Source organism: Macrobrachium rosenbergii, chromosome 45 (genome assembly GCF_040412425.1).
Source record: "Macrobrachium rosenbergii isolate ZJJX-2024 chromosome 45, ASM4041242v1, whole genome shotgun sequence".
In the NCBI taxonomy this organism is placed as follows: Eukaryota; Metazoa; Arthropoda; class Malacostraca; order Decapoda; family Palaemonidae; genus Macrobrachium; species Macrobrachium rosenbergii.
In genome coordinates this window covers 30,682,876-30,709,376 of record NC_089785.1, presented here as the reverse complement: position 1 = coordinate 30,709,376, position 26,501 = coordinate 30,682,876, and the positions used below count along the sequence as shown (strand labels likewise).

At 38.7% G+C, this 26,501-nt stretch overlaps 1 protein-coding gene across 2 annotated transcripts; it reads left to right on the top strand.

Moving 5' to 3' along the window:
• Positions 1–3,611: 3,611 nt before the first annotated feature.
• Positions 3,612–25,427, top strand: Yif1 (Yip1d-interacting factor 1). 2 transcript variants are annotated; one of them, XM_067088869.1, is made up of 8 exons: positions 3,612–3,840; positions 10,328–10,507; positions 12,704–12,810; positions 14,373–14,555; positions 14,732–14,868; positions 15,764–15,919; positions 20,788–20,881; positions 22,464–25,427. In XM_067088869.1, exons 1-8 carry the CDS (start codon positions 3,807–3,809, stop codon positions 22,614–22,616), a joined length of 1,044 nt encoding a protein of 347 aa, XP_066944970.1. In that variant the 5' UTR covers positions 3,612–3,806; the 3' UTR covers positions 22,617–25,427. The 2 variants fall into 2 exon arrangements, with proteins under 2 accessions (XP_066944970.1, XP_066944969.1); XM_067088868.1 differs by having other exon boundaries at positions 3,619–3,846.
• The last annotated feature ends 1,074 nt before the right edge of the window (positions 25,428–26,501 follow it).

The window sequence follows — 26,501 nt, the reverse complement described above, 5'->3', positions numbered from 1 at the left end:
GAGAGTCGGAGAGGATTGTTGAATGGTTTGAGCGTACTCTTGCAGTTGCCAAAAGCAGTTGCCAGTTTGGGAATTAAGCGTTTAACTGATTTTTAGGGCTAGGTATTTATAAAGTTTTTTTGCGTCAGTTATTGGCCGAAAACTCTCTCTCTCTCTCTCTCTCTCTCTCTCTCTCTCTCTCTCTCTCTCTCTCTCTCTCTCTCTCTCTCTCTCTATATATATATATATATATATATATATATATATATATATATATATATATGTGTGTGTATATATATATATTATTTATATATTTATTTATATATAATATATATCTATATAATATATAATACACACACATATATATATATACATACATACATAATATATATATACATCTTTATATATATGTATATATACATACATACATATATATATATATATATATATATATATATATATATATATATATATATATATATATATATATATATATATATACCCAGTATATTTCCTTGTGAACGAGGCGCGTTCAACAGAAGATTCTGTCAACGGAAAACAGTCTTCGTTGTTACGGCGACTGAACGATCACTTGATTATTGACTTATTGATTCAGGGAACTTGACATAAATCCGCTCGTAACTAGATCAAACGTCAAGGTCACTTGAAGGTCAATGGGACGAGGGACTAAAGAAAAAAACTGAAATTGAGAAATATATGAAAAAACACAAAGAAATAATTCATTTATTTATTTGTCATAAAAGGCAATATCTGACTTATGAAGGTTTGTGAAGTCTGGTGTGGACCTTTGAACTCTATCCAACCAATACTTAGATGGGTGCAATGGCCAAAGAGTCTCAAGGTTGCAGATCATGGCCTGGCAACCTACCTGCCAATAGCTGATTATGGATTTATTTGTCATAAAAGGTAGTATCTGACTTATGAAGGTTTGAGAAATCTGGTATGGACCTTTGAATTCTGCCCAACCAATACTTGAATGCGTGGTGCAATGGCCAACGAATCGCAAGGTTGCAAATCATGTCCTGGCAACCTACTGGTTAATAGCTAAAAGTCGTTATGATAATGACTAATAATAGTCATAATAATAGATGTCCTGGCAACCTACCAGTCAATAGCTAAAAGTTGTCTTGATAATGGCTAATAATAGTCATAATATTAGAACCCGAAATCGATACCCCAAGGAAGGGAGAATGACATGGTACCAGTTCATGAGTATTCCATTATGTCTAAATTGATCTAAATGGCGAATTATGTACCTGGTGGCTGGTCGACTGCAGTGGTCATGGCCAGGAATAAGATTTTTGTACTGGGTAGCCTAAAGAATCGAGTATTTTGTGAAATTCTGAAAGAACGTGAAATGGTGAAGTTTTAAACTACATTAAAATGAGAAATTAATTTTACATACAGAATTTGTTAAAACCATTAAAAAACGATCTCCTAATTAAATTATGGCCTCTAAATCATTTATTTTTAACAATGATTACATTTGAAAGAAACTTTTTATTAATAGTCCTAATTTTATAAGACTATTGTCTTTAAATCGTTCCGTCTCCTGACTTCATTTAAATAAACTGGAAATTATCTTCCCTGCTAATTTCTCTCGAATTTAGAAAGCCAGTGTAAAGATATTTAATAATTATACTGCTACTCAACTGCTATTTCCTGGTTGACGAATCTAGATAGTCAGCGTGAAGATAGTACTCATTGATAGTACTACTATGTCCTGGCTTACGCTCGCGGGAGGATGACGTCATCAGCGTAACGTGAGTAACATTTGTGTTCATTCATTTCCTCTTTCCAGTCGTTCATTCATGAGAAGTCAGTCTTGCGTAATATCGTATTTATTCTTTGTTCTCTGCTTACGTGATAAAGGTGTGTGTGATTTTGTTATCCTCTTGAGTTATTAAGAGAGAGAGAGAGAGAGAGAGAGAGAGAGAGAGAGAGAGAGAGAGAGAGAGAGAGAGAGAGAGAGAGAGTTAGTAAAACACAGAAAATTTATGTTCTTGATCTAGTGAAAAATAATGTGAAGACATTTGAGAGAGAGAGAGAGAGAGAGAGAGAGAGAGAGAGAGAGAGTTAGTAAAACACAGAACATTTATGTTCTTGATCCAGTGAAAAATAATGTGAAGACAAATGAGAGAGAGAGAGAGAGAGAGAGAGAGAGAGAGAGAGAGAGAGAGAGAGAGAGAGAGAGAGAGAGAGAGAGAGAACAGAAAATTTATGTTCTTGATCCAGTGAAAAATAATGTGGAGACATCTGAAAGAGAGAGAGAGAGAGAGAGAGAGAGAGAGAGAGAGAGAGAGAGAGAGTGCATCTCTGATGTATCACATTTAGATGTTCTTCATGCCCTCTCAATTTATACAAAAGTATTTTCGCTTTTTTAATATTTTTTAGGTTTATCTTTAACCTTTTTATATATATATATATATATATATATATATATATATATATATATATATATATATATATATATATATATATATACAGTATATACATATATGTGTGTGTGCGTGTGTGTCTGTGTGTGTGTGAGTTAGGTTTCTTTTTATCCATATTGACATACATTACCATTCATTAAATTCCATTTTCTGCTATACATCCAGCTATTTGATCTAAGATCACTATTGATTATGTAACAGTAAAGTCATATTATCGACACTTTAACATTATGTAAACCAAGTTTGATGTCAAATATTTCTGTTTAAAATCGTCCTGATGACATCGCTGTAATCCCAGGCTAAAGGACTATAGGGAAGCTAAAGAATTATATTTCTACGATAAAAGATCTGAATAAAGTACAGCTTAGTCCCCGATAAACCCGAAAGAACTTTAAAATGCATCTTATTGTTCCCCGGCCAGCCCAGACTGATTACATCCCACATGGTAGAATATAAGTGTCAGGTTTGACACATGAGTCACCGCTAACTTTAAAAGTGACACTTTTTGCGGTCACTTATCCTCTTGAAGTCTGTCGCTCGCATAATTGACTTCAATAAACTCAAAATAACTATCAGGACGAGACAAGTGGCCCATTTCTGGGAAATTCTCGTTGATTTACAGCGGCTGACAGGTCACCGTCATCGGTGGAAGTAACCGACTTAACAGTGTTGGCACTTGGACCCTCAAATTTGTGCTTAACCTCCGGGTTTTCGAAGCAAGTTGGGATTTTCATGGCCGTTTTTGATGGTTGTTTTATATTTGAGTAATGTTTCTTAACAATAAATTCCTGAATACGTTAAATGCTAATTCAAATTTATTATATATTTAAAATAAGGTATTATATGTATTAATTTTTTAATATTTAATATAATATACGATTAAATTGTCCTTAATAGAGACATTTACCGCCATTTTCAAGGGGGTGAGGCCAACACCCTAATATATGCAGGAAACAACTTCATCCTTAGCCCCCCAGCTGTCAAAAATAAATCCCCATAATTTTATTTTAGGATTTATTGATAAATTTACTGATTTATCGATTAAATTGCTGAAAATCATCGCTAAAAATAAAACTTATCAACCGGAACACTACGAAAAATGGAGGCATTCCACGTCTCGTAGCAACAACGACCCGGCGTTGAGTCCCGAAGCCCCCAATTTAATCCCCCTCTGCGCCCCCTTCAGAGTATCCAAGGGAAGTTGTCAACATCGCCAGCTGAGCCCCTTAAAAATATATTTATTTTTGTGTGTGACCCTGTTTTGTGTGAGTGTGGTCCTTTTTTTTTTGAGCAATCTATCGGTGTTGGCCCAAAGAGAGAAAGAGAGAGAGAGAGAGAGAAAGAGAAAGAGAGAGAGAGATAATAAATATGGACTTCCCGGTGGTGACGGGCGTGAGGCAGCGTAAGTGTACGTTCTCCGTCAGTAGCATGTTGCCCTTTGGTTGACCCTGTTGTGTTTGACCTTGTTTTGGTAGTCTCCTTATGCTACTTTTGCTGCTACTGCTACTACTGTTGCTGCTACTTTTACTATCTCCGGCGGTGGTGCGACGCCACACCTGCTGCTGCTACTACTATTTACTACTAGCTGACGTAGGCAGGGTTAGGTTAAGGTTAGGCTGCCGGGGGGTTCTAGCCTGACCTGTAGAGGGTAAAGTAGTCCAGGCTACTACTATTACTACTTGCTACTTCCCAGATCGCTGCTACTAGCCTACTACTACTATTTACTACTAGCTGACGTAGGCAGGGTTAGGTTAAGGTTAGGTTAGGCTGCCGGAGGCTTCTAGCCTGACCTATAGAGGCTAAAGTAGTCCAGGCTACTACTATTACTACTGCTAGGCTACCTGCTGCTTCCCAGATCGCTGCTACTAGCCTACTACTACTACTGTTTTTACTACTAGCTGAAGTAGGCAGGGTTAGGTTAAGGTCAAGGTTAAGGTTAGGCTGCCGGAGGCTTCTAGCCTGACCTATAGAGGCTAAAGTAGCCTGGGCTAAATCACATCTGCTACTACTATTACTACTGCTAGGCTACCTGCTACTTCCCAGATCGCCTTCGCTTGACGTAGGCTAGGTTAGGTTAGGTTGCCGGAGCCGTCTAGCCTAACCGAAATACCCTATAGCAAACCGGGTTACGACAGGCTGGTCGGTGGAACTAAGCATTAGCTCTGCGTCTGGTACTTCCTTCAAAATTGACTTTTCCCGTAGCATATTGGTTGGTTATCAAGAATTTACCGTTATTTTTTGTCGGTCAATGGTAATTAACCTGTAATTTACCTCAGGATTGATTATTTTTTTGTATTCTGTCCATCCTGGAATGCTATCGCACATGTGCAGCGTTACAGGGAAGCTTTTGGTAAAAAGTGGGATTTCCTTTACCACACGGCCGCTAGGTTAGGTTAGGTTAGGGTACGTTAGCTTAGCAAGACTCTTGCATTCGCGGAACGATTCCAGTGCAGTCCGTGCCGAGCTATTACTTAAGAATACCAGCTAGCCTCCGTACTGCTTCCCAGATCACTAGGTCGCCTTCGCTTAACGAGGCTAAGTTAGGTTAGGTTAGTTTAGGCTGCCTGGAGCCTCCTAGCCTAACCTCAATAGGCCACAGTAGTCCAGGCTAGGTTAGGTTAGCCTACGTCATGGTTATCATCATAATTTAAGCCTATGTTGGTTTAGATTTAGGTGTAACTTAGGGGAATCGTGACTATGGTATCGTAGCCTCCTAGCCTCACATTCTTGGGCTATAGTCCCCGTAGGGGGTGGTTGCCATCACTGTAGGCATCATTCGAGGTTCTTTGCAGCGTTCCTTCCATGGCCCCTAGCTGCGACCCCTTTCATTCCTTCTACTGTACCTCCTTTCATATTCTCTTTCTTCCGTCTTACTTTCCTTAACCCTCTCATAACATTTGAGTCATAGTGTGACTGAGAGGTTTTCTGTCTGTTACACTTTAAATAAACATCTTACTGTCAATTTCCATTTCAGCACTGAATGACCTCACAAGTCCCAGTGCCTGGCCTTTGGCCAAAATTCTACATTCAATTCAATTATAGGTTATAGTAGGTCAGTCTCTACCTTTTGGTTATTGTTTAGGCATAAGCATAGCTCACGGGAACGGTGGCTATGGTATCGTAGCCTCCTATCCTAAACTCCGCAGGCTGTAGTAAACCAGGCTACGTTAGGATAGTCTACCTTTCAGTTATCATCACATTCCTAAGCTAGGTTAGGTACAGGTGTAGCCTACGTGAATGATGACGTGATTGAATATATTTCTGAAGTTAGGTTATTTTTCTGTAGCTTCCGCGATAAATGTTATTCTTAGTAGTATTTTTCATACATATCAGTTTTCAGTATTGGAGTTTTTTTTTATCTGTTCATAGCATAAGTCTCCATGAGATGCTAAAATCTGTTACGTAATGTTACTGAAATATCATGCTTTTTTCGTATTCGTTTATAATTGATGTTCATGGAAGAGGTCATTGTATAGAAGTAAATAATTCCTTTTTTTATAGGAGGCTTTAGTGGTCATTTTAGCTGTCGACTGCCCTAAGATCTAGGTTAGTGTCTCCACATTACTTTGCTGAAGCTTCTATAATCTCTGTTGTCACAATATGGTGATAGTGTACCACTATAAGTTGTGTTTTACAGTAATTTGCACTGGGTCTGGGTGCTTTTAAGTTAGGGTTCAGAGTCAGGTTGCCAAGGAGGAATTGTCACAGGAGAGCTAATCACGTCCTTTAGGCTTGGGATAGCCAATTTTTTTTTAACTACTGTCCTTCGTTTATGGTTAGTTTCCTTGTAATATTGGCTTCACTGCATTTAAGATTTAACCTTGTGAACACAAATTGCTAAGGCTTATGTCATTTGGAAGCATTGCATCATACACAGATGATTAGGAAATCAAAATTGTGCTTTCTTGCGCCAAGTTTCAGGTTTTGAGCATAATCTGCAAACCTAATGTGGTGAAGTTAAAGTACAAGTAAGCTTACTTTTTATGTTAATTCAGTTGACGTATTACTTACTATTTTATGACTTAGAATTTGAGAAGATACAAACTATTCTTTAATGATACAGGCAGTCCTTGGTTTATGGAGGGGGTTCCATTCCCAGCGGCGTGCCATAGCAATAAAAATGCTATAAACTGGAACATCATAATAATAGTAGGAATAAACGTGCTTACGGCACCTTACCTGCCATAAAATCAGGTTAATGGCCAACCGCCATAAAGTTGGAACGCCATAACCCAAGACCACCATAACCCGGGGACTGCCTACGTCTATAAGTAGGTATGAAAAGATTTGAGGCTTCAATTTTTATTCTTAAATATTGTTTCTTGCTCATTTGGAGTGGATAATGGTAAGTTCCATTACCTTTGACCTATTCAGTTGATAAGGGAAGTTGTTTCAAAAGAAATTTGTAGGGGAAAGTGGTACTTTATTTTGAGATTGTAGACAGTACTTTCGTGCAGACCTTTTCGGTAGATACAATAGTCTTTGTAGACTGCTTGATAGAGGAACTCATTCATTACAGTTGTACGCCAATCCTAAAGAGGAAATGGTATTGCTTACCATTTTAATAGTCGTCACATAGAACTATTAGTTACCAATTTACATATTTGAAATTATAGCTACATAAAAGGTAGTTGACAGAAATGTTTGTAAGACTTAAAATTTGCTTTAGAAGTATTTATTTCCTCTGTTAGTGTTCGACATCGTTGATCATAGTTATGATGATGGTTGTGCCAAGTCAGTTGGCCTGTCAGTCATTCCTAGTGTGCTATATAAAGCAAAGATCATATTGCTGATGGTTCAGTAGTGTGTCAAAAATTTCTTGACATGATGTGTTGATTTCATTTTACTATACTGTACAGTGTCTCCTAATTGATAGATCAGGTTCAGTCGACTATGCGCCATTTTGATAATGCTGTACTAGACAAGTACGCAGCCCTCTTTCTTAATTAATGATTGTAGCAAATGGGGCTACAAGAGCTTTACTTCAAGGTTAGGACCAAAGGGTTTGGTATTCCTGTTCGAGATCTTCCCCAAATCCAGGTGTGATTCATGTTTGGGGGTAATCATCTCATCTGAGGTGTTCATTGCACAATGCACTATAGACAGCATTAAAGGATCTTTGCTGTGTCCAAATGGCATCTTCCTACAAAGCTTTCCAAATTATTGAACTTTCCCCAGCTCTACTTGTCCTATCGCTGACCTGTCGTCCAAAACCAAACCGTCCAGGCGTGCTATGTCTTGTCAGGTTATTAAATAATTGGTTTGTGATAAAGATTTTAGGATGCTTTAAGTTGAGATGGTGTAGGTGTGGTTGCTAGTTGAATACTGTATTGTTCTTGCAGCCTCTGATAAACATCTAAAGCAAATATTGACTCTCTCTCTCTCTCTCTCTCTCTCTCTCTCTCTCTCTCTCTCTCTCTCTCTCTCTCTCTCTCTCTCTCTCTCTCTCTCTCAATGTAGAAAGTAATGAAGAACGTGAGTGAGAGTAAATTATTTTCCTAACTATGGTGCTAATATGCATCAAGACTGGAACTCATTGATTTCTGGGATATTTGTAGTTTTCCGTAAACTTCTGAAATGTTAGCAGACACGGTGGTTAGGTTGGGAAAGGTCGATTTGGTAGGCCATATAGTACTTCTGTGCATTTGCATTTCTTCCACTGCAAATGCAGTCACTGCTTTTCAACAGTCTATGGGGATGTCTTATTATCTAAAGGAGACAGATTTATCCTTTTTTTCTAGCCTGAGACTGACGTTTTCCTTCCTGAGTTTCATTGAAGATATTTAGCACTGGATTGTACATGAGTATAGATTCTTGTACAAGAATAAGGGTTGAATATGTGAGTACAGGCAGTCCCCGGTTTACGACGGTTCCGGCTTACGACGCCCGAGGTTACGACGCTTTTCAAATATATTCATCAGAAATTATTTCCCCGCTTACGACGCATGTTCGGGGTTACGACGCTGCCGCGTCAATCCGATCCGACGGAAGAAATATGGCCCCAAAACGGCAGAATAATCATAATTTGAAGGTTTTTTTGATGTAAAACTCAATAATAATGCAGTTTACATCGTTTTCAATGCACCCAGAGCATTAAAAGTAAGGTTTTCTTATGATTTTTGACGATTTTCGACGATTTTCCGGCTTACGACGATTTTCGGGTTACGACGCGGCGCAAGAACGGAACCCCCGTCGTAAACCGGGGACCGCCTGTACTGTACTTACACATCTAGGAGGCTTTTCTTCAAGTATTCCCCAGAATACCCAGACAAAAGAAAATACTGATTTTGAAAGGCAGTTTAGGTACCCTCTGTGAGATAGTTCTAGATAGTAGTAGCCCGTAAGTTGGACTCCTCCAGCACAGTAACTAAAATATAAATATGCATATAAATCATTCCATTATGAAGCAAATGTATTCTTTATTTGGACAAAGAGCAAATTAATGTTTAAGGCTTCACTTATAATTTCTTACCAGACTCAAAACCTAGTTTTTAAAACAATAATCATCCCTGCATTGCAAGCGCTCTTACCCCTTGTACAATTATGTGGACGAGGATTTTTTTTAACATAACGTTGCATCGAATAGTAACTGTGTGTGAGGAAGCATGGTGTTTCATATAAAGTTTCTAATGATCCCAAACACGGAGCAGATTTTTGTACTCTTGCTCAGACGCTATTGTAAACTGTTAACAACTGCATTGTATTGTGTTTCTGTCCAAAATTCTAAAATTCTTCAAAGTTGAATAACAGTTTCTTTATTCTAGCAATTTTGCCCTTTAAAAGATTCTTGCTAAACTGGAAAGCACATCTACAGTTAAGGATCACTGCGAAATTTGTGTAGAATTTGACGTTGCACCGAAAACTTTGCTGGCAAGGTCTTTTAGGACTGACACGGTCAAAGACAGTATGGCTTATACGGTGTTGTGTATTTTGTAATGTTATGGTAGACAGCTGATCACAACTTGAATTAAGATTCTCTCTTGGAGCACTGCATGTTCACACCCGTTTTTTCTCACGTAGCTGACAGAAAGTAGTTATGTACTAGTCAGTAGGCTGTAAGACTTGATTTCAGATAAGTTCGTACAGCACTGTATTTGAGTGTATGTTGTAGTACTCCCAACTCCCTACGTGGCGAGAATTCTTCAAATAAGTCTGAATTTACTGTACTTTGCATGGCTCACGAAGACATGGTTATATAAGCCAAGCGACACTTTCGAAACAGCCGCCCAGAAAAGCAGTTGTGTGGTTTGCTGATTGCTCAGCAAAGATGCAACTCTGCTTGAGAGGCTGGGTTGTATCTGTGGTGCTGTATTTAAACTGGTGTTACCGTGATGCCTGTTTGATGTGGAAGGCCTCGTACTGGGCTAGTTTCAGCCAGTATTGCCGGACGACTTGTGAAAATAAGTGGCGGAAAGCGGTGAGGTATAGTATCCTTGATTGCACTTCGAGGTAAGTGCTAAATGGCATGGTTGCCACACCACAACGTAATTTAGCCCGGTCGTGTCACAAGGAGACGTTAGCATTCCAGAAACTCTCGTAAAGTACTTCATTAAGGGTAGACTTGAGAATAAAGTGTTGCTGTTCGTATAGTACGAGTTGTCCCTTTTCTTGTAAAATTACTTTGATGACAGTTTCCAAGTATGTATTGAAAGCTTTGTTCCCCCCCTCCAATTCCTTAATCCCATTGCTCAGAGCTTGAAGACTTTGTGTCCGTTTTTTAGCATAACACAAGAACCCGTAAAGTTTATTGTCAGTTTGGTTTTGATTTACTAAATATATGCACTGTAATGTTTAAGATTTGTAATTGATTTGTACTGTATTAATTACTTTTGATATGACACCATATAATGTGCAGTTAATGTGGAGGTACATCTTGTTTTTTATCTCAGCCCAGCCAGGCGAGAAGGTGAGGGGCCGTCGAGTGGCAAACAGCGCCTCCCCCAGCGGTGGAAACATGTACGACAATCAGTACGATGCTTACGGGCATCCGCAGCAACAGCAGCAGCAGCAGCCTCCGCCACAGCTGTTTGAGGACACCAGCACGCCTAATTATGGCTATTCAAATCAAGGTTGGACTCTTCACTTAGTTGTGTTCGGTCTGTTTCAAGATGTAGAGTAGGTATGTCTTTGAAAGCCCTGTGTAAGTGTAATGATAATGATCTAGTTTTGTATTGTGTCAAAATACAGTTCCTCGTTTGTTCATACAAGGGTTCACCCGGTAGGGGGTTAGTGCCATCAGTGAACATCATGCGGTGCACTGTAGGCATTATTTAAGATCCTCTGTAGCATCCCTTCAGCCCCTTTCATTCCTTTTACTGTACCTCCATTCTTATTCTCTTTCTTCCGTCTTACTTTCAGTAAGCTCTAGGTCCCGTTGCTAAGTAACCAATTGGTTCTTAGCTACGCAAAATAAGTCTGATCCTTCGGGCCAGCCCTCTCTAGGAGAGCTGTTAATCATCTCCTCAGGGGTTTGGTAAAATTAAGGTATACTTTTTTTTTCCTCAACCCACTCCTGACAATTGTTTCATAGTGCAACTGTGAGGTTTCCTCCTGTTACACCTTTCAAACCTTTTTACTCTGTTTCCCTTTCAGCGCTGAATGACCTTATATGTCCCAGTTCTTGGCCTTTGGCCCAAATTTTATATTCCATTCCATTCCTTCAAGGGTACAATCCTTTTTACTAATACATAACCCCCCACCTCCCCAAACTTCCTTACTTATCAGCTAAAACATTATGATGGTGGTTTGACTTCTGAGGTAAGAAGAATTTTGCAAATCCCCGAAATTGGGTGATAAGTGTAAAGTGCACTTCAGTTTAGGCTGACAATGATAAGAGTATTACAGTTATCTACTGGATATCTCATTACTCATCAGAAAGCCTGACCCCAAAGTATCTGATTTGTTGAGCAACTACCACAGTATGGTATTTGAGTTCCACTTCTTGGTAAAACTGGAATTTTTTTTCATTTTAAGAGAGAAATTTGTGGGCAAACAAATTTTCAGTTTTCTTCTTTACAATGAGTGATCCTTACAAGTTTTGCAGGTTGCCAGGTGTCATCAACACTTTGTTAAATTATTGGATACCCGGCAGGGGGTTAGTGCTGCCAGTGCACCTTACGTGACGCACTGTAGGCATTACTGAAGGTTCTTTATGGCATTCCTTCGGCCCCCAGCTGCAGTCTCGTTCATTCCTTTAACTGTACCTCTGTTCATATTCTCTTCCTTCCTTCCAACAATTGTTTTATAGTGCAACTGCGTGGTTTTCCTCCTATTACGCCTTTCAGACCCTTCTACTCTGAATTTCCCCTTCAGCACTGAATGACCTCGTAGGTCCCAGTTCTTGGCTCTTGCTTAAATTCTTTATTCCAGTTCCAATCATTGCATAGAATTATTTTTCTTGGCACTGGTTCTTAAATTACAGCACTCCCTTCTTGGGTTCGCTTTATATGGAAATGGTGACTCACTGGATATACGCAGAATCAGCCAGTTGTGTCATTTTTGCCCTCAAAGGATTTCAAGTTTCTACAGGGGCTGAGTTCGACTCTCCGGCCGGCTAATGAAGAGTTAGAGGAATTTATTTCTGGTGATAGAAATTCATTTCTCGCTATAATGTGGTTTGGATTCCACAATAAGCTGTAGGTCCCGTTGCTAAGTAACCAATTGGTTCTTAGCCAAGTTAAATAAGTCTAATCTTTGGGCCAGCCCTAGGAGAGCTGTTAATCAGCTCAGTGGTCTGGTTAAACTAAGGTATAATACTTTTTTTTTTTTTTACCAAAGGGAGTTGAAAAGTCATTCAGGAGGGTTATTTGTGGGTATGATTCCTGTCATTGCTGCCGCAAAAGGAGGTGCAGGGGATGGACTCTATTTATTGCATTTCTGGGAATTATGATGAATCATAAATTCTTCCTGGTACCATCATGATAACATATTGCCAGTTGACTGAATTTTAGAAATTCAAGCACAGTACAGAACTCTATTTTTTCATGATACCAGATTTTCGTAATTTCAGCCTTGAATTCCAAGGTTTAAGAATGCAAGTTTTCATTCTTTAAGAAAAGTAGTTGGCGCCATAAAACAAATCAGTAGATGTCACATTATAAAAATTTGTGTTTTTCCAAAGCACAGTACGATGTTCTGCTATTGAATTCTACAGCAGTGTTTATGTAATTACACCACTGATGTTGCTTTAACCTCACACCTAGAAAAACGGTGGCTATTCATCTAACTAGATTTTTTACTTATTTTTTTCCTCCCACGATTTACAGGTGGTTATGGCGGCAGAGGAAATTACGGATACTCCGGACAGAACCAGGGCGCTCCACCAGATGGAAGCTACGGATATCCTGGCATGCCAGGCCCACAGATATTTCAGGTTACTGTCCACGACATTTGTATTATTGTATGCTGTATGTTCTTTCTTTTCAATGAGGTCATTACAGTCCGGTCTTTTGTCATGTAAATAGGTCATCTGTTCCTACGGAAATACAAACCTTCGGCCTTTGCATAGGGTTTAGCTTGCAAACACAAGCTAAATCCTATGTAAAGACCTTTAGGTTTGTAACTAGGGGAAATACAGAGTACTTTAAAATTTGCTATGTCGTTACTGTTACAGTGGGATTTCAGAAGTGTCTGATGCAGGGTATTTTGACTGGGAACTTTTCTGAATTTGCAGAGAACTGATATTCCTGGGTTACTCTTTAACAGTGCAATGCAGTACAGTATGTTGTTGTTGTATGCATAGTTATACATATACTGTATGTAGGATATTTAGCCTGAAGATGAAATTCTTTGGCGAACGCAATACTTCGTCCCTTTTTTTGCAAAGTGTCAAACATGCATTTTTTCAATTTTTTAAGTTACCTCTACCTTCAGTAACATTGACTTCATCATTGACTTTCCGCCTCAGCAGTGTATCAAGTGTCTCTTTCACCATACATCCTGGATGGTGAGAGAGAGACTTGATAATTAGCTGAAGCAGGAAGCCAATGATAAGATGATCATTGAAGCAGGTAACTCTTAGAATTGAAAAAATGCATATTCAGCACTGCCAAAAAAATGGATGCTTTGTTTAAAAAAGAAAGACTTTATTGTCTGTTTATCGTCATTCGCATAAATTTGCTTTTTATGAACGTAATTGTGTTATGAATTGAGGGTTTTATGTAAGTAACTTAGCAAGTAATTACATTCCTATAGTTTCTATTAACTATAGCAATGTAATTACTCGGTAAGTATATATAAAACTTTATTTTATCATAAAAATGTTATTTTTTTACTGCATTGCCTATTTAAAAAAATTTTAATTAGTGTTCATTATTTTATTTGAGAACCTATTACCCAAGGCATTATGTGTATTAGTTCAACTCTGAAAGGTATTGAAATGATTTTTTTTTTTTTTTGTTAGGTTTCAAGGTTGTGAAGTAGACATTAAGTTAGTCATTGGTATTTCTCAATAGGAACAATCTCCCAGCGGATGTTGTGAAATTGGAACCTCGAAAGTTCAAGTGAAGATGCAATGTGTTGTTGCACTAAAGCAGTTATCCTTGTATTTTAATAATTTGCTTAAATTTTTTTATATATTAATTATTATTTTGATAATTTATTTTTTTCTAATTACCAAACTCTTCTTTTTTTTGTATTTCCTATTTCCTTCTATTACTTCTTTCAAATTAATTCCATATTCTTTGGGCCCTGTGGTGGGATTATTCCTTATGAACAGGACTCTCCTTCCGAATAATAATAGTAATAGTAATATTAATAATAATAATAATAGAAGGTTCCATTCAAATTTTTGAGTAAATGACAAGTTTGAGGAGACTCAGTTCAGTTAAACTAATCAGTAGCGTAGAATTAGTAAAAAGTTTCATTCACCACCCCTCATGATCGCATCATTACTTTACGACGTACCTAGACTTAATAGACCCATTTACTATGCAGGATCCCATGGTAGCTAGTATGGCAATGCAGTACGGCCAGAACCTCGTCGGTCAGGGACGTGAATACGTCGACAAAAAGTTGGAGAAATACGTCAGCATGAGTCAGATCAAGTACTACTTTGCGGTGGATACCCGATACGTCTTGAAGAAGCTCCAGTTGTTGTTCTTCCCATTCACACACTCGGTAAGTCTGTGGTGTCGATGTTTGGCATGCTTGATTTTGTAACTGTTGATATGGGTTGAATTTACATTCTCTGTCAACTAGGATGACAGGTTAGATTTTTGTGTTGTACCCAGGGGTAAACAGATGCAGTACACTCGTAACTCCTTGCTTTACAAATGTGTGACTTTCCCCGTCAGGACTGGAGCGTGAGATACGAGCAAGATGAACCTGTACAACCACGACACGAAATCAATGCACCTGATCTGTACATCCCGCTGATGGCTGTTGTCACTTACATCTTAGTAGCTGGGTTATGTCTTGGGCTTCAGGAAAGGTACTGTATAGCAGTCCCTGCCTATCTATTTCCCTGTACAATTTTCTGTAAATTATGACGTTCGGTGTTGCTAAAAGTACGTGCAGGTTAGTGCTAAACAGGCAGTCCCCAGTTATCAGCAGGCTCGGTTATTGGTGATCTAGTTTTACGGCGCTTGTCTAGCGACAAAAATCAGCAATTTTCAGCGCCGGTATGTGCCGATTTCCGCTTATCAGCGCTGATAATGGGGTATTAGCGCTGATAAGCAACAAAAATCGCTGACTTGGTTATCGGTGATTTTTGCTTATTGTCACGCCATCGGAACGTAACCCCCACTGATAACCAGGAACTGCTTGTACAGCAGCCCCTGCCTTGATGTTCATTAAACTTTCTGTACGTTATATTTGCTCCATAATGGCGCATATTAAAAGTTGAATGTTGGATGGTTAAAATTTGTAAAAATAATCCTCACAGTTTCATCTTCTCAACCATTTTATTGTGGGGAATTTATTTTAGTTGATATTATAGGGACATTTAGAAAACACTGAATTGCATTTAACTATGAGATTATGCTAAAAGATCATGTGGTTGGCTGGGTGAAAACACTGAATTGCACGTAACTATAAGAATATGCTATAAGATCTTGAGTACTGTAATCTTGAAGTATTAATATTTCATTAGTAAAACGAGTGTTACTTTATCACTGTATATAAAAATGTCAATATACCAGTACTATAGTACAAAAACATTTAGGAAATGTTTTGTATTTTTAAGCTCATGAGTTCTGTAATTTTTAACTGTAAATATTTCACCTGTAAAATGAGTGTCACTTCATCTCTGAACATAAAGATGCCAATATATATCACGGAGTATAACCTACATTATGATGATGATTGCTATTACCAATTCTTTGAAGGTTTTCGCCTGATGTGTTGGGTATGCAAGCAAGTTCAGCACTTGTGTGGCTGGTACTGGAGATATTCATCATCATTGCCACGATGTACGTCACCGCAATCCACTCTCACATCAGAACACTAGATTTATTGGCGTTTTCGTCCTATAAATACGTCGGGTAAGTTGCTTTTAAAGTTGACGCAAATGGTTGCTCATAGTGCCTCAGTGGGTATGGAAAGTGTTGGTAGTACAGGTACTTAATTTTGGTAGGTTTGCTGCCATTGTGAAGTCCCACATTGGAACAAAGACAAGAAATGATGAGATTGAAGAGAAACGTTAATGATGTTGATGGTGTTGTCTTTCATTTGATATGGTAATACTGTATATAATTGTATAAATGTAGGACAAAGGCCAGGCGCTGGGATCTATAAGATCATTCAGCACTGAAAATAATGTAGAAACAGTTGTTAGGAGAGGGTGGAAAGTAAGGTGGAAGAAAGAGAATATGAATGGAAGTTTAGCAAAAGGAATGAAAGAGGTTGCAGCTAGGGGCCAAAGGGACACTGCAAAGAACCTTAAGTAATGCCTGCAGTGCACTGTGTAAGGTGCATTGACGGCACTACTTCCATGTGGGGGATATGATGCTGAATGACTACATTTTATATAAGTGACTTACCCAGGAATTACATAGCCATTAGTTTTCAGATACGGCAGCCTAAATTCAAATTTCGTGGGTAGAGCTTCGATTGCTGAGTGTACTGTAGGTGCAAAGTATTGCACCCTAACGGCAATACTAGGAACAACTTAGCTAACCAACTCATTCTGTTTTCTGCCATGCTCGACTAAACATCGAGCGCTTAAAGCAGTTTATTTTTATTTTTCGGTTATATCACCGGATTCCAGTAGTATTACACAACCATCGGAACGCATATTTCATAGCCTTCAAGCAGAGATATTTCAGGATGAGTCCTACCTTTTTTATTATTACCTTGATGATTTAGATTCATCAAAAAGCCTCCAGCGCTGGCCACTTGCATCCAATTGTGGTGGGTGTAATCGGTTATTGGATTTGATTGCTAATTAGAGAATAAAAACACATTGTTATACAATTTTAGTTGGATTTGCTTTGATACTTTAATGCTAAAACTACTTTTTGTTATCAATTTATCATTTATTTTAGAAGATACACATAAATTTGTTATCTTAAAATGCATACATGTTTGACATATAAAATGCTAATGTTATTCATACATTTTACGCAAGTTTTTATGCTCAGATACCAGAAATTGCTATATAGATATAAAAGTAGTTAGTATCGATTACTATCAGACCAAGGGGTCGATTTTCTGCAACTTTTACCTCAGACGCTTTGTCTCCCCTTTTGAGACATCTGTGACCCAATGGCAGTTTACCTCTTTTCTGAGGAGGACTAGGTTCTCTAGTACTCATCCATTTACGAGTATAGAGCTATGCTTAACTCAAGTTTAAGCACAGGGACCTGGATTTATTCCTAATCTCCATCCCTCCTCAAGTCCTTTACCCATCCAAGCAAGGAAGAAATTGACTCGGATTGTTTGTTACCCTTGGCTATTTTAGCCAAGTTCAAGGTCTCATCCAAGACCTGGATCCATTCTTTCTCCTTTTAGATCACTACAGACTCCCTTGACTTCCAAGAGCACCCAACATCTCATTATCTAACTTGCCTGGCGCCCAGCTGCTCTGGCACCAGGCACAGCCTGATGCCAGCTCATGCTCCGAGTGTCCACCAGCTCCCGAACTCTGAGCTCGCTTGGTGTTCAGCTCCTCTGGCTCCAGCTGCTAACTCATGCTCCAAGTGTCCTAGCTTACCTGCCACCCAGCGCCTCAGGCGCCAGCTAATGCTCTGAGTGTCCGCCAGCTCCCGAACTCTGGCGCCAACTAATGCTCCGTGTGTCCGCCAGCTCCTGAACTCCCAGCTCACCTGGTGCTCAGCTCCTCTGGCGCCATTTCATGCTCCAAGTGTCCACCAGCTCCCGACTCTGAGCTCACCTGGCACCCACCTCATCTGGCTCCAACTCTTGCTACAAGCGCCCAGTAGCGCTCCCCAGCTCGGAAGTAGTATAGAGAGCTCTCTGTCCAGTTGGAGTTTTTTAAGAAATTCCCTGAGCTGGACCAGAAATTAGAAGACCTTCCATAACTTGGGAGTTATGGCAAGAACCCTCTGTCTAAGTGTGTCCTCCATCCTCTTTAGAGTGCATTTTGCCTACTTTGAAGCAAAGCTAAGGACGTCAGAACTGCCTCTATCTCCTTAGGTTTCAGACGCTATATGTTCCTCACGTCCATTCTACTATCGACCTACTGGAAGTGTAAGCAATCTTTGCTTCTCACTATTTTTAGGAAAGCTTAAACAGTGTTGAAATTTTCCAATACAACAAGACCATTGCGGAAGGAAGCACAAGATGTTTTCCTGCTCTCTCTTCACCTTTTCAGTAAGGTGCTGAGTTTGGAGAGCCAGGGGATACAACATACCTGGAGCACCCACCACTCTCAGTAGATGGGTTGTGGTTTTATTTCAGTGTTATCTGGTTGTTTTTATTTTGGTGCTGCACCCAGGGCAAAGGCGGGCACCTATCATGCTTTGCTAGCCATCGGAGCACTTCCTGAACAGCTAAGTTCCCCCTAAGTAGGATGCAACCCTTGGCTATACCGCCATGCCACTACAAGTTAAGATGAGCACCAACCAGGGCAATATCCACCTGCAGTAGCTCGCTTAATTGATAGGAAACAACAGGCATTGCTTTCAATGCTAGCAACTTTTCTATTTCAAATTCATTACATGACTTAATGTTTTAGAGTAGAATATGTCCATGATCCCACTTCCTATCAGTGTGGAATCAGTTATGTAATTACTGGGTAAGTCACTTATATAAAAATGACATTTTTATGATAAATTCAAGTTTTATATATACTTACCCAGTAAGTACATGATCAGAGTCCTCCCTCCTCCCCTCTGATGGACATTAGGCATAAAACAGAATGGGTTGGTTAACTAAGTTGTTCCTAGTATTGCTGTTAGGGGCCGGTACTGTGCAGCTACACTGAGCAATCGAAGCACTACCTGCGAAATTTGAATTTAGGTTGCCGCAAGTGGAAAACTAATAGCTATGTCATTACTTTGTAAGTATACATAAAACTTTAATTTATTATAAAAATGTCATTTTTGTACAGAATTTGATAATCATAGCTGGCCATCTTCCAGAGATCTGTTCAGCTGTCTGAAGAGATTTTTACTCATTGCAAAATGCTTAGGTTTTTCTTACAAGAAATTATGTATGGCCATTCTTCAGCGGCATCTGGTTCGATCGCTGAAGCTTAGTAATTAGGTAGTGAATAGTGGCAGAGAGGTGAGGACCAGACACTGGCCAATCATCTGTAACCCAGTTACTTTTCTTCTGTCCTCAAATCTAAATGCCCCTGGTCACAGAATTTGGCATTTTTGAAGCTTTGTGTTAGTTATTTTAATATTTGTCAGTTGGTTGTTGTTCATTATGTTGGGATACTTGAACAACAAATTAATTTTGTTTCTTGTTTTAACAGCCTTGTTTTCTTTTTAACAAAATTGCTTTAAGGCTACAGGTTTGCCATTTCATGAGTATTGTGTCATGGTTCTTAGCAGAATACTGACTCATCTTCACGGTAAGACTTGGTTTTTTATACTAGAGAAACATTATTAATTTTGATAATGCCCTGCACTCTCATCTTCTACACGTGTGGATTGTTCGGTACGTAGCTGAGGAGTGCTTCGGTTCTGCTATGTTTCTGTTCTCTCCCTTTTTGGTCTTCCAGGTGGCTGATGGAGGGGGCACCTGAAAAGTCTTCTAAGAGTTATCCTTGGGACTTTCCCTTGAGTTTTCTCTTTTCCTTTCTGGGATTGAAGCTATGGAAAACGCTTCGGATTAGTCACAATTCAGGTCTTCTCGGAGCTATCCGTAGGCCTTTCCCATGAGTTTTCTCTTTTCCTTTCTGGGATTGAAGCTATGGAAAACGCTTCGGATTAGTCACCAGAACTTGTGACCAGCCTTCTGAGATATCCAGGAGACGCAGGTTGGTTCCCCTCATGGGCATACTTTCTCCTTTGTCCTTGGAGATCATGGGATGTTGGCAGAGAGCTGGAGTGGTGTGATGACTGTTACAGATGCCTTTGTCCTCCTCTGGGCACGAGCTCATGTGTGGTAGTCATCTTAAGTCTTCCACAGGTCTTGTAACCTTCCCTGGTGTACATTTGGTTTTTGAACCCCTGCACCACTGAGGATTTTGTTCTGCAGTTGAGGGTGGTTGTCAGTTTCTCAGGTCAGTGTTATGGACGGTCAGGAACTTTGCCTGAACAGTTGACCTCAGTTAGCATCTCATCTCATCTAGGGTACTGGTTTTGTAATGTTGCCGGAAGGCTTCTCATCTCAGGGTTGTTTTCCCATACTATTAATCCCCCCATGGAGGGGAGTATATCAGTGGGATGTGAATGCCTGCTCCTTATTCTGGTGAACCTGGAAGCCTGATCCTCTAAGAAAGATATGACTTCAATGTTCCCTCCTCCCCACCTGCTTGCATCCCCCTTACGACCCTTTGAGGGCGAGTCACATTCCAGCTAACCTCTTTACTGTCATGTTCCTTCTCTGGGCTAAATTCGTCTTGTCATTTTGATTTTATATTGTGGTTTTTTCGTTTTTTTTTTTTAACACACTACAGTAAAATTCAGGTATTCAGCTTGACAGTGACATGTTATGGCATGAACAAATAATTTTCATCTAGAAATAACCTTAAAAATGTTGCTATGACAGCCACAGTGATTTGTCACCAACAAGTTTGGAACTCCCCTCCCCCTCCCCTCAGAATCTCAAAGGGTTAATGCTGTAATAGTGTATACTGTGACAAATGATAAAGGTACCTGTATTGGTATCTGTATCATATTTCTAAATACAATACAATCTTTTTTGTAGATTTATGATGCTTTGAGCGTTTTCGGTAAACTCACGTATGTTTATATAACATCTTTATTTTATTTTGCAGGATGATCGTTGCTTTGTTGGCAGGACTTCTAATGGATTCCTTTGGGTATTACTGCATGTTGGCATACTGTAGTTTAAGCCTTGTGGTTTTCATGGTAAGTCCACAGTTGATGTTTACGGCACAGACACCACCCTGCCTACAAACGAGTTACGTACCGAACAGCTGTTTGTATGTTGAATTGTTTGTAGGTTAGATACTGTACTCTTCATGCTTATTTAAGTACAGTATGATATAAAGTCAATACACTATAGTACATTTTTTGCATCCTAAAACACAGTACAGTACATTGTACATACAGCTCTGTATGTACAGATTAAGTGCGCAAAACGAAAGTTGAACTTACAGGTGGCAAAGTCCTGTAGGGGGTTAGTGCCGTCAGTGCACCTCGTGCGGTGCACTGTAGGCATTGCTTAAGGTTCTTTGCAGCATGCCTTCGGCCCCTAGCTGCAACCCCTTTCGTTCCTTTACTGCACCTCCTTTCATATTCCCTTTCTTCCATCTTACTTTCCACCCTCTCCCAACAGTTGATTGATAGTGCAACAGCGACGTTTTCATCCTGTCACCTTTCAAACCTTCTCCTGCCAGTTTCTGTTCAGCGCTGAATGACCTCATAGGTCCCAGTGCTTGGTCTTTGCCCTATATATTCAATTCAATACAGGTGGCAAAGGGGAATGCCCTAAACACAGTTTTAATTTGTGATCTCTTTTGTTTGTGTCTGAATGTTTGTAAGAATTGGTGGTGTCTGTCTCGTTAACCACTTATGAATCCTGTGTGTAATTAGTACTTGCATGTTGGTTGCAAAGCTAAACTAAATTGAAACTTAATTGAACCAAAGTTGTCATTGCAGTTTATGTAGGTAATATTTTAAGTGAATTGAAAGAATCATTTTGTTCTTAAGTTATCCAGGAAAAAATGGGAATGTTTTCATTTTTCACCTTGAATTTTGAGTTTTAGCAGTAAAATTATAGGAATTTTACTAAAATCATTTTCGTTTTTTATTTATTCAAATAACTGCAGTTACTAGGAAAAATATATGTTCATTACAGACAAGCTATTTGAGCCAGCCTTACTTAGTAGTTTGGTTAAAGTATTTAGTAATGAAAATAGTAGTAACAGTTATATAGGAAGTAGACCCTCTTTCGAACGTAGTATTGAAGGTGATAGTGACATCGGCTGCGTTCAGTTTAATATAAAATTATCTGTATCTTTCTGGCAACTGATTTTTCAGAATTACTGCATTCTGTCAGTAACTCACCGATCTCTGTCTTTCTTTGAGAGGAAAGTAATTGCAAATCAGGGTTGTATTATATTGACGAATAAATATACCAGAGTAGCGAGGATGGTAACTGAAATCTGGAGTTCATCCTCTGTGGAGTTGTTGTCCTTCAGTAGAAAATCTTTGTCAGTGTTGCTTTCCTCTCCAAGAAACGACAGACATCAGTGAGTTACTGGCAGAATGCAGTAATCCTGAAAAATCACTTATCTGAAAGATAGAAAAAACTCTATAAAGTACATTGAAAGCAGCTGATGCACTTATCACCTTCAGTAATACCAGTAATTATAATAATAATAATATCAAGGAGGAAACTTAAATTTTATCTTTTTCACCCAACAGCTTCTGAAAAGTTCGTACGATTACACAAAACTAAGCCTCCGTCATCTCTCCTGTCTTTCAGTTCCGAACGCTACGCTGGCAGATCCAAGGAGGGGGCGGAGCTATGGACGGGTACAGCGCGGGAAACAAGCGACGGTTGTACCTCCTGCTCTTCATGTCCGGCCTCCAGCCAGCTATGATGTGGTGGCTCACCAGGCATCTAATGTCGGTTTAAACTTAGCCATAACTTAAGTCGCGATTGTTTGTCTCAATATTAAAATCAATATTTTTGCCATCTGTTCTTTAGCTCCTTAAGTTGTTTAAGGAATACTTTTTTGACCATATCTTTGTGTACAGACTTACTTTAAAGTTATCGGCCAAAAAACTAAGTAAACAATGTTTTTATAATCATGTTTATCAGGTTCCAACATTATATACTTGCAAACTTGCTTATTCAGTATTGAGGAACTTCAAATGAGAATCCCTTCATGCTGGCAGCCCTGTGAGTGAAGACGTTCCACTCCCTTTAGGTCTGCTTGAACTTAAATCATTTGAAAGTCGTTTTGAGATTGCCGCCTAAATTATGTGAATTGCTTCATGTACTAATATCGCTGAAATTAGGTTTAGCTTGTTATATTAAGCAGGTTTTCTGTTGAGATTACTCAAGTGAACCATTGACTACTGTATTTAAGATAGCGTGTGAGCTTGTCTGCAAGAGCATGTACAGTACAGTAAATTGTCTTTAGGCGAAAAACGGGGAAAGGAAACGGGTACGCCGAAGAAGTTCGGACTGTAATCCTCAAGTGGTTTTGTGGTTTGAAAAGTTTAATAAGAACAATGTGTATCACTGTTCATGATATTGCTTCATAGCTGTTAACAGTAGGCATGTTTTGTCATCAACGCTGTGAGTGCTTTACAGAAGTATGGTGGCGTAGTTATGCATTAAGGTCAAATCTAAAGGTGATGGTTACATGAAACCCTCTGTGGATATTAGTTTTCTGTTTTAGGATATGTTTGAAACAGGCCCTTGTTTAATGCATTGGTAAAATGTGAAATATAGATTCAGCATTTTGTCATTCAGTCTTTGTCATCATTAAGCAAACAGAAATTACCGTATTCATTTCAACTCTGTTTAAATTTATACATTGTATGTGGGTTCATTAGACCAAGTCTATGCAGGCATGGAAGAATTTGATCTGTATATCACAGACAGTAACGAAGAGTTCCAAGAATTTAGGCACAGGCAATCCCCGCTTAACGGTGGCGTTGGTTAATGGCGTTTTGGTGTCACGGCGCTTGGCTAGCGACACCATTAACCAGATTTTTGGTGCCATTAAGCGGTTTATAAGCATTGATAAGTGGTTTATTGGCATTGGTAAGCAGTTTATCAGCGCCTAACTGGTTAGTTGCGCCGTTAAGTGGTTTATCAGCGCTATTATCGCCAATTTTCAGTTAGCTGTGCTCAACCGGAGATGGAATCCCCACTGTTGACCAGGGACTGCCTGTACTACCAATACTGATGTGTAATCAAGCTGGGTGCATTATTTCCCATAACCTATTGTCCAAGATCAATCATGCCTCATCTGTTGAGAATAAGCAGCCATCGAAAGGGAAAGAATCACCCGTTTTCACTTGGAATTGTTGTGAAGAAAATACATTACCTTAGGTTACAAAGTAAAGCAAATACTGGACAACTATGAAGAATGTCGAGAACAGTTTCCCTTACCTAGATGTAATTGTTTTGAAGGTGTTTTGGTCTTGTGTTGAAAAGGCATACATGTCTTATTTATTTTTGAAGAACTTACTTCCATGGAAGAAACAAAAGTTGTTTTGAAGTGAATAATTACAATTTTACAAAGAATACAGAAGGGCCCGTTCTTTCTGTCATGTTACTTGGTACTATATTATTTAGGCAAACCCCTCACTGCCCCAATAATTGAAACATGACTTAGGATTACTGTAAATTCGTTTTTGAGTTCTTTGTGCTCATTTTTCCTGACAGATTGTAAACTTGTAAACTTGTTGAATGTTAATGCTGCAATAGGGCTAATTTCAAATTGCAGAATCATTCCTCTACAAATGTACTAAAGTTTTGGTAGGAAGAACTACATATATTAGTTTAAGTCCAGAAGCAGGTTTTGAAAGTTATTTATGAAGAGAGCAGAACAGTGAGGAATGACAGGCCGTGACATTGTTGATAAGTAATTTGTATATGAAATGAAAGCATTTCTTTTGTACAGGAAAAAATGGAAAAGTTTATGAAATAGACTTCAGATAAATTTATCTCTGAAATATACTTCAGATAAATATATCTTGAAGTTTATGAAATATACTTCAGTTAAATTTTTGTTTGAAGTTTATGAAATATACTTCAGTTAAATTTTTGTTTGAAGTTTATGAAATATACTTCAGTTAAATTTTTGTTTGAAGTTTATGAAATATACTTCAAACTAAATATACCTTTTGAAGTCCATGAAGTATACTTCAGTTAATTTTATCTCTGTAATGTATGAAGGTTCAGTTGTAATAATTACATTTTTGGGAAACATAGGCAATTTGGACCACATTCATAAAAAGGCATACTGTACTTCATACAAGTTGATGTGGGTGGAACCAGAACATCGTAATATAGTCCAGTTTTCCCTTGCAAAGATAAATACGGCAACAAGTCTGTCATCTGTATATTTTCCTCATCGCTTGATAATTCATTATACCTGAGCAGTGTGGTGTGTTTTGACATTGTAATCCATGACCAAATGACAATATCAAGTCAAGAGAACTGCCACACAGCACGTGAAACAACTTTGTAACTCCTTGTGGAAGTTTTTGTATGTTTTAGGCGTTAGACTCTGTAAATATCGGGCGAGAGAAACTTATATTTGGTATGTCAAATTTATATGAAACCAACATTATAGGAGAGTGCAAATGTTTATTTCGTAGGAACGTACATTGCTTGTGATTTAGCCGATAGTTTTCCAACTAATGCTTTAAGAGAATACCTGTGTTTTGTAATGGAAGTATTTTTTAATACATGTAAATAATGAAAGTTTGGATTTTGTTAAGTTCCCCTGCTCTGGAATGAGACGAAGTTGGGTACTCTTTTTGTTTCGTGGTAAAGGTAATTTTTCTAAAGGTTTTGTAGGGACTGTATTTTGTTCAGTTGGGTTGTACGTGTCAAGGTGACATCTTGACTTTTCACTGGGTATTGTAATAATGTAATATATTACACTACAGTATTGCCCTTAAACAAATATCTGTGTATTGTAATAACTTACTTAGATTTTTATCTATTGATCAATTTCTTAATTTATTTTTTCATGTCTAATAACTGATCTTTTCTTCCTGTTTATCCTATTACCTCCAATTACTTCTTTCAATGAACACCTTATTCATTGGAAGCTTGAATTTCAAGTCAGTGGCCCCTGTGGGGGACTTGTTACATGTGAGTAGGTTCATCTTCTGAATAATAATAATAACAATAATGGAGTTGGAATATAAAACTTAAGTCATAGGCCAAGTGCTGGGACCTATGTCATTCATTGCTGAAAGGGAAATTAAGAGTAAAATGATACTAAAAGGTGTAACAGGAGGAAGATACTGTTGCACTATGAAACTTGATAGGAGAGGGTGAAAAGTAAGATGAAAGGAAGAGAAATATGAACAGAAGTAGCTGAAGAGATGCTGCAGAGAATCTTAATCAGTGCCTACAGTGCACCGCGTGAGGAACACTGATGGCGCGACCCCTTTATGGGGACTGGATATTATAACAGCTGATTGTATATTCTTTAAACTTTTAGCTACGCTGCAAAGAACCCTAAGTAGGCATTACTTAAGCTTCTTTGCAGCGTCCCTTTGGCCCCTAGCTGCAACCCCTTTTGTTCCTTTTACTGTACCTCCTTTCATATTCTCTTTCTTCCATCCATCCACCCTCTCCAAACAATTGTTTCATAGTGCAACTGCTTTGAGGTATTCTTCCTGTTACACCTTTCAAACTTTTACTGTCAACTTCCGTCCCAGTCTTGGCCTAAATTCTATATTATATTTTCAATTCAATTCTTTGGGAAAGCAAGACTGACCTTATGAATACTGCATAGATATTTATATTTTTAATGGCAGTTTC